The sequence below is a fragment of the Mytilus galloprovincialis genome, chromosome 6, assembly GCF_965363235.1.
Source record: "Mytilus galloprovincialis chromosome 6, xbMytGall1.hap1.1, whole genome shotgun sequence".
NCBI classification, from domain to species: Eukaryota; Metazoa; Mollusca; class Bivalvia; order Mytilida; family Mytilidae; genus Mytilus; species Mytilus galloprovincialis.
This window is the reverse complement of record NC_134843.1, coordinates 48,350,577-48,359,931: the sequence shown is the minus strand read 5'-3', so window position 1 is coordinate 48,359,931 and position 9,355 is coordinate 48,350,577. Positions and strand designations below refer to the sequence as shown.

At 31.3% G+C, this 9,355-nt stretch overlaps 1 protein-coding gene across 3 annotated transcripts in view; it reads left to right on the top strand.

Moving 5' to 3' along the window:
• The first annotated feature begins 1,513 nt into the window (after positions 1–1,513).
• Positions 1,514–9,355, top strand: part of LOC143079748 (alanine--tRNA ligase, cytoplasmic-like) — a 31,827-nt gene continuing 23,985 nt past the window's right edge. Inside the window, exons 1-5 of one of the 3 annotated variants that reach the window (XM_076255308.1) lie at positions 1,514–1,685; positions 6,814–6,974; positions 7,838–8,026; positions 8,758–8,903; positions 9,153–9,344. In XM_076255308.1, coding sequence (XP_076111423.1) covers positions 6,831–6,974; positions 7,838–8,026; positions 8,758–8,903; positions 9,153–9,344 — 671 coding nt within the window. In that variant the 5' untranslated portion in view covers positions 1,514–1,685; positions 6,814–6,830. Of the gene's footprint in view, positions 1,686–1,780; positions 1,938–6,813; positions 6,975–7,837; positions 8,027–8,757; positions 8,904–9,152; positions 9,345–9,355 lie in introns of those variants that run through there. The other 2 variants (XM_076255309.1, XM_076255310.1) reach the window with 2 other exon arrangements.

Sequence of the window (9,355 nt, the reverse complement as noted above, 5' to 3'; positions counted from 1 at the left end):
ATTTGAAGCTAGTTTTTTGTCACCTTTCTTAAAGAGAGCTGTAATTTGGCCAATTTTCCAATCTTTAGGTACCGTACCGGTTTTGAATGAGCTATTGAAAATCATGGTTAGTGGGGTATCTATTATATCAGCCAGTTCAAATAATACTTTTGGATGTACCTGATCTGGTCCAGGTGATTTTGAAGTATTTAAATGTTTAAGAAGTTTGTTGATTTCTTTGGTTTTAAAGTTATCATTGCTAGATTCTTCAATATATGGTATATTTTCAATAAATGTATCATCATTATCATTCTCTACAGTAAAAACACTAGTGAAAAATTCAGCCAGTACCTCAGCCTTTTCTGTATCTGTACTTGCAATAAAGTTTTTACCATCTCTTTTTACAATAGACAATAGACAATAGACAATATTTTATTGGCACAAACGCATTTACAATAAATGGTAATGACCGAATGGATAAACAATTTGCTATACATGGTAGTAAAATACAAACAATTATATATATATATGTAAATAAACGATTAATGGTATAATGAAAATCTATTACAATAGATTACTTCTTGCATTAAAACAATTTGTTACGAAAGAGGAAGATAATTTTAGTGCCTTATAAGATGTATTATTAAGTATAAGATTTATTATATTTTTATCACACAATGTGGTTACACTTTTTCCTGTAATATTAAACATTTTTAATACAAAAGACTTTCTAATACTGGAGTAACCGCTACAGTGTAGCAACATGTGCTGTTCATTTTCAATTTCGCCACTTTTACAGATTTCACAAATTCTTTGATCTCTGGGCATTTTTAAATATCTTCCTCTTTCAATGGCAAGGTTATGAGCACTAACTCTTAATTTACATAATGATGATCGATCTGATCTATTTTTTAAAGCATCAACATAACCTGCCCGTTCATTAATTTTGTAGACACTCTGGAAAAAAATTAATTTAGGAGATTCTGAAATATATGCATGTTGTTCCTGAAAACCCTGATCAGTTAGTCTTTGTTTTATGAAACCAAACAGGGGTTTAATAGTAAGGTTATCATTTGACAAATAAGATAAACCTAAGTTTTGAATAATAATATTTAACCTTTTAACCCATGGGTTGCTTTTTTTTGTAGCATTATATATTTGGTGAACTAAACTTCCTTCTGAAGTGATTAAATGATCCCAGAATTTAATGCTAGATAACATTATCCTATTACATGAAGTTCTGATACGCCACTTTTAGATTTACACATATTACTAAGTTTACATATTTCGTAAAATTTGCCTTGACGATAGGAATCGCAGACGATACAAAGTTAATGTGGATCACTTTATTTTTTTTTTCTATAATAATGCTATATCAATGACAATGTACATTTACAGAACAGATACGACCGAAACAACCGGACCAAACAGTACCTTTTTTAGCAACCTTGAATAAGAAATATCTCAAATCTATAATACTTTTCTAACCTAAATTAGGCTAGATGACATTTATACATATTTATATGATATAACATAGACACATAGTCATTATGTGAACTCATATATCTTTTAAAACTATATTGACACACGAAAAGTTTTTCTGCAAGAACGGCGGTGGAATATTTTATCCGGAGAAAAGCTGAAATCACCGGTGGACGTCAACCACGTTTCTGTTGAATGTACCGGTAGAATATAGTTGGTAAACGGTAAGACAGTTCGTCTTAACACTTAAACGTATTAATCTCGCATCACACACAAACAGTTATTTCAAAGATTGTCGTCAGACACTTTCCGTTTATTGCATCATCCCCTTTTACCTCGGACATCAGAACTTGACAAGTCTGACATGCTCTACATGTTATGAATTTTAAAAACGGTATAAATTCTCGTTCCACGTAGGAATGGTTCAATTTTTGTGATAAACAGTGTACACAAAAAGAACAGTGGGAAGCAAGCAAGTATGGCAAAAAACAAAAACATTATTTACTGTTTTAAAAGTAAAATACACTCTTCATTCAAATCTGAGACTACTATAACACATCAATTAAGAAAAAAAAATTAAGAGAGGGGAAGCTGATGAACGTCGTTGTACCATTGTAACTTTATGGTGTTTGAGAAATAAAGAATTTTGAAACTGAAAAAAAAAAAATGGTTTCAAAAATAAAATTAGTGTTGAATAATGATAATCTGAATGAGGGTCGGGTCGGGTTTTTTTTTTCCTAAAATTTCTATGCCATTTTTCTCTTCTTTCAATTTTTACACTTATTATTTTCTCTTCTCTAATCTTTATTTGACAATCATTTTTTTCTATATTCTCTACATTTTATACCTTGTAAAACCCTTTCCACGCCCTCCCGAATCAAACCACAAGGATAACTGCAAATATTCATCTTGGATACTCAGCTGTGAAAAGACTCGGTCGTGTATTCTAGACACCCAGCTGTGAAACAAATTCATCTCCCATGCTATTGACACTACCTGTCTTTACAGGTAAAATATTTGTATATTAGATACAATTAACGGACCTGTAGCAAAACAATGTACATAACTTTAAGATGGATAAGATTAATCACATTTGCATTTTCGCCGCATAATTACAATTTATTAACGAACTATAAACTGATTAAAAAATATATATAAATATGAATAGTGATAACAAAGATATTAATAAATTATTTTCCTTTTCCCTCTAATTTATTATTTTTTATAATTTATTTTTAATTATATCCGATACTGATATAGACAATTAGTAGTATCGGTGATTAGGTGGTGATATATGTCGTCTGCTACTGTAAATACGAAACTACGTTATATTAACGTAGCTGAAAAAGTGGAGACTCACATTACACGATAAATCGGTAGTGACCAATCTCTGTGTTATAGTAGTCTCAGTTCAAATAATATTCTGAGTTTGCAGATGCATTGTCAGGCATATTTTTTTGATATATCCAATTATAACAATATTGGTTTTTCCTTTTGGAATCAGGACCAAAATTATGACAACTAGGTTTAACACAATTTGTTCATGTAACTGGGCTCTTTTTAAAATGCTTCTTATCAGGTTAAAAGACAACTAGATATACATGTAACCATGTCCACTGTTTGGTGATATGTTGAAGATATCTCACACCACTTTTAAATATTTTAAAGATAGCTTTTTGACAGATTCAAAGGACAATGTCAACTGTAAAAAATAATGTTTGTGTGTTTTCTCCTTTCTTTCAAATCATATCAATCATTGTTTCTTTTAGGCACCTCTTTGTCATTTGTTTATTTATATGAAACTGTTTGAAATATTCTGCATTTAAAAACAATGTATTTTGTTTTTAAAATATTTGCACTACATATTTATGCTATTTCAGATCACTTACAATGATGAAATTTGAATTCTCTAATTCTATGGAAATTTATCCCTTTCCCAACCCATTGTTTTTAAAAAATTAATTAACGTGTGGTTGCCTGTAATCTCAAAAGATCATTGGATGATTTTAAGGATGTGACCTTTTTAGCTAACTGAATGAATCAAAGTATGCTATAACAGGTGTTCTTTAATGAAATTGACAACTTCGTGCAATGTGAAAGGCACTCGAAGGGGATTTTCGGTTAACAAAAGAAAATGTATTTTTTAATCATTAGAGAAACAGATTCTTACATAGTTACTCTTGGATTATCGGATTTATCCAATCTCATTAGTTAAATTATAAATTTTAACGTCCTCGCCAAGGCTCGGACTTTAAAATTGATAATTTAACTATCTCGATTGGATAAATCCGATAATCCACTCGTATCGATGTAAGAATCTATATTTATTCATTAAATAGATGTTGAGTATTAGGCCAATTAAAATTAATTGATAGATTTTCATCCCCGCCCGCCCCTCTGAAATCTTCCCGCCCCAATTTTTTTTATTTTTGAAAAAATTACGATTTCCGGATTTTGTTCATTTCCGTTACCGGTAACTGTCGATATTTCGTTTCGTGTAAAACTTACTGTTTTAAATTTCGGTTTTCGTATTTCTTAGAGTATTCTAACTGGATGATTAAGTCGATATATTCTGCTGATCTATGATGACAACATCATTTACCGAGAATAAATTAAAAGATTGATTATGAGAAGGGCGTGAAATATTCGCTGTGTCCAAGAACGCAAATCGCCGTACACTATGTCACAAATGACAAATGTTTGCGAGTAAAACACCTTGGATTTATTTTATTTATACAATGACTTTGTGTCAAGAAATTTGGACTGTGAAGGAAACCCAAAAGCGTCAGAATCGTGGAACACATTTGACTGGAATAAAGAAATTGACACAAGCATGAACTTTTTAGATTAATGACCGTATATTGAGTTCAGAAAATCGACAAACATAAGCATTTTTAATTTATTAATTTACAGCAAGCTCTTAGAAATAAATTTATCCATGCCTTTCGTTTTTTTGTAAAAAAAAACCAGCAAACATCCTCTGTCCCAATACCCACGATAGAGTCATTAAACAACTCTGTTCTACATTGTAATTATATTTGCATCTTGCATATTAAGGACCAACCCTATTATTTCAACACTGTTTGAGGTTTTATTTTATTCTGTACTTATCGTACTCGTGTTGCATACCAATGGATTTGCTTCATTTTATTCGGACAACAAAACATTGCTTAGAAAGCAAAATATATTTCATGTAGGTAGTCCAACTGAAGAGAGCATTTCCTCACATTTCTGCTGTTTAACAATTAGCTTAGAAAGCAAAATATATTTCATGTAGGTAGTCCAACTGAAGAGAGCATTTCCTCACATTTCTGCTGTTTACTATAAAATGGGTTTCTAAAGCGACAATTACATGTAGAACAGTGGTGGCCAATCAGAGATATATACTTGAATACGAATTTGAAAAAGCGGCACCAGCATATGGAGTAAATGTGTCTCAATATTGATACGTTACTCTAGAGCTAGCTCAAAGTACATGTACGCTGATTTTGTTGAACGAGAAATACTGCTTTCTCAAAAGTTGCTAAGACAGGGCTATGAATCATCAAATTAAGGTCATCACTCAATTGTATGGTTGCCATCATGAGCTGATTGGCCATTATGACAAAAATGTGTCAGAAATTATATCTCAGTCATATTCTTCCTCAGTCATAACAACCTTCCATCATTACCGAACTGAACAAACAAATAACATGACGGGTGCCGTATACGGTACAGGAAATGCTTACCTTTCCGGAGCACCTGATTTCATTCCTGGTTTTTAGTGGAGTTTGTGTTGTTTCCTACTTATCATTTGTAACTGTTGGTGCAAATGTCTTTTGGTTTTATGAGTCTTTGCATGGTTACTCCTTGGTTTTGATTGTTATTGTCTTATACACGATACCTAATGGATGTATTTACATGATATAAGCTTATTATTACACTTGCATATATGATCGAATAACACGTGACAAGAAGGTTTCATATGAAATAAAATTTAAAAAATAAAATCCTCCCACCCGCCCCATTTTTTTCAAAAATTTGGATGAAAATCTACTAATTAATTTTAGTTGGCCTTATACTACATAATATGTAAAATTACTGTATATATATGAAATTAACAGTTAATGTTTAAGTCATACTCCAAGTTTTTATAACTTTTTGAAGGAAGGTTAATGTCAGAGTTAACTGGTTGTTTCATGTGTTTAAAATGATTATGAGTAAATTGAAGTTGTATATATGATATACTAAAAACATAGACTTTAGTCCTTTATTACAAAACAGTCAAATGAAAAGATACATTTATAAGTACATATTCATATTCTTCTAGATGTATTCAGTGGTACAAGTTTCAGCAGGATATGTTGTCAATAGTCCAATTGCCTATTACAGATTTGATTCTGTTATTACACACTTTGTAAGCAAATTACTTCCCTTTATCAATCATCAACTGGTGCCATAGCGGACAAAATTGGCATTTTCCAATGCAAAGCTTGATGAATTGAAAGTGAAGAATTGTCGGTTTAACTAGTTTTTCATTAAAAATAATTTCTGATGTCAAAAGTATTTAGCTGAACAACAAATTAATGTAATTATAAGATTTAAAAACCTTAAAGATTACTCACATTATGCACAGGTAAATTTGCTCTTTCTGCTGCCTCTCCATTGTAAATAAAAATTAATGTCTCTCGAGACAACTAAAAAAGGGATCTCTAATTACAGGGTCAATTACGGGAATAGTAGCCTATTGAAAAGATTTATGAATATTTAAAAAGCATATAAAAAGTGAAAAACACAATTTTGTCTGTTAAAAAGCGCAATTATTTTCAAAACAGTAGTTTCATAAGAATTTTGCGACATATGAACATATGATATTAAAAAAGAAGATGTGGTATGATTGTCAATGAGACAATTCTCCTTAAGAGACCAATAAACTCATCATAGACACCAGGATTAAATTTTGTATTTACCGACAGATGTGTGTTTTGTCCAAATATAAAGACTCATCAGTGACGCTCAAATCCAAAAAAGTTAAATGACACAGAAATTAACAACTATAGGTCACCTATGACAATGACCAAAGCCCATATTGCATAGTCATCTATAAAATGCCCCAAAATGACAAATGTGAAATAATTCAAACAAGAAAACTAACTGCCTATTTTATGTACAAAAAAATGAACAAAAACAAATATGTAACACATAAACAAACAACAACCACTGAATTACAGGCTCCTGACTTGGGACAGGCACATACATACAGAATGTGGTGGGGTTAAACATGTTAGGGGTATCCCAACCCTCCCCTAACCTGGGACAATGGTGTGACAGTACAACATAATTCATTCATTATTTTTTTATTTTTTTTCATAGATACTTAATAGGTCAAGATGAGCAGTCAGATGACTGGTTCTCAAGTGAGACAACTCTTTGTAGACTTCTTCAAAGAGAAAGAACATATTTATGTACATTCCTCCTCAGTTATTCCTCATGATGATCCAACACTTTTATTTGCCAATGCTGGTATGAATCAGGTAAGATATGATCTATGTTAATTATCAGATTTTATATTAACACACTGCAACATTTATAGGTAGCCCCAAGCCCCTGTTTGAAATAAATCACATCTGATTAGTGCAAAAACACTAGTGACTGCACAATCCTTAAAGGTAACATCGGAGATACTGAAGGTATTTTAAGTTCAACTGACCCGAAGGGCCTAGTGAGCTTTTCTCATCACTTGCATCACTTGCATCCGTCATCCGTCCTCATCTTCCGTCGTCGTTTACTTTTACAAAAATCTTCTCCTCTGAAACTACTGGGCCAAACTTAACCATACATGGCCACAATCATCATTAAGGTAATTAGTTAAAAAAATGTGTCCGGTGACCCGGCCAACCAACCAAGATGGCCAATATGGCTAAAAATAGAACATATGGGTAAAATGTAGATTTTGGCTTATATCTCTAAAACCAAAGCATTTAGAGCAAATCTGACATGGGGTTAAATTGTAACCAAGTTGTAAATAAAAGTTGTGTCCAAGTTGTAAATTGTATCCAAGTTGTAAATTAAAGTTATATCCAAGTTGTAAATAAAAGTTGTGTCCAAGTTGTAAATAAAAATTGTATACAAGTTGTAAATAAAAGTTGTATCCAAGTTATAAATAAAAGTTGTATCCAAGTTGTAAATAAAAGTTATATCCAAGTTATAAATAAAAGTGTTAAATTTGATATATATATTGATAATGAAAGTTTTTTTTTCAATAAGATAAAAGTATAACTGTAAAACAAATATTAAGTTTCTAAGTAAAAACATAAGTTATATCCTCAATTTCCTGTAAAGCTTATTTATTATTTTGCTAAATATAGATATAACTAATCATAATTTTCAATTACAGTTCAAACCCATATTTTTGGGAATAGTAGACCCCAACAGTGACATGGCCAAGTACAAAAGAGTGGCAAATTCCCAGAAATGTATACGAGCTGGAGGTAAACACAATGATTTAGATGATGTCGGCAAAGATGTTTACCATCACACGTTCTTTGAAATGTTGGGCAACTGGTCATTTGGAGATTATTACAAGGTGAGAGTAATTCATTTGTAAGTTTGTTTAAGGAGACCATTCAATAAATAGGTTATCTTCAATATTTAACATGTTTAGTATGATTACTTACTGCATGTTCTATATAGTAACTTTATATCCTGATTTCCTGCACCTAATACCTATATAGAAATTGACATTAAAAAAAACTTGTCATCAGCTCTATATATTTTGAACTATATAATATTCTGTGTATGCATGTTTATCTGTTGATTTCTCCTTTTAATATGCAAAGTATAAATAAATACTACATCTGAGCCTATCTGGAGAGGCAGACTCTTTTTGGATTCAGAATAATGAGTTAAAATTCCAGGAAAAAAAAAATATATATCTAAAAAACTGCTAAAATGATCAGAAAGCATGATTTCTATATTCAAGCCATTTACAAGTACCTACAGTGAATTATTGTCAGAAATTCTTTTGTAGTGGTGCAATATTTTTGTTCAGTCCAAACTAAATATACTCATGAATAAGTGGATATTCTTTATGCATTTTTTAACCAGTTGAGCATTTTACAGGATTGTTAGTTTAATGCTGTATAAACTTTCCTGATCTTTTGTAAACCAAAGAAGTGTTATCATTTGATCATACAATTACAACCAATTTTGAGGAAAAATATTAACTATGGTAATCCATCATATTCAAATTCACTTTCATGGAACAAACATGCCTAATGATTTGTAAATACTGAAGTAGTGATTGATACTTTTTAGAAAGATTGTTGTGCATGGGCTTGGGAACTGTTGGTAGATAGAGTTGGAATGGACAAAGACAGATTGTATGTTACCTATTTCGGGGGTAATAAAGATTTTGGATTAGAACCTGACAACGAGACCAAAGACATCTGGATTAATCTTGGGTGAGTCAATTGACATTTAATATCAAATACAAACATGAATAAAATGGTTGTACGGAATTGTTTTTACATAGCTAAGAGAGAAGCCAAACATTTTTTATTATTAGCTATGCATGTACACTGGCAATATCCAGATAAGATTTGTTACATTATAAAATTTTCACAGTTTAATTTTCATTACATCTCGACTACACTTTAGTCACCATATATTCATGTCCAGTATGATATTGTTTTCTTGATTTGGTATTTCAGTGTTGCACCAGAAAGAGTATTGCCATTTGGTATGAAAGATAATTTTTGGGAAATGGGAGAGACCGGACCCTGTGGTCCATGTACAGAGATTCATTACGATAGAATTGGAGGTCGGGATGCCAAACATCTTGTCAACATTGATGATCCAGATGTATTAGAGATTTGGAATCTTGTGTTTATGCAATATAATAGGTAAAAGTATA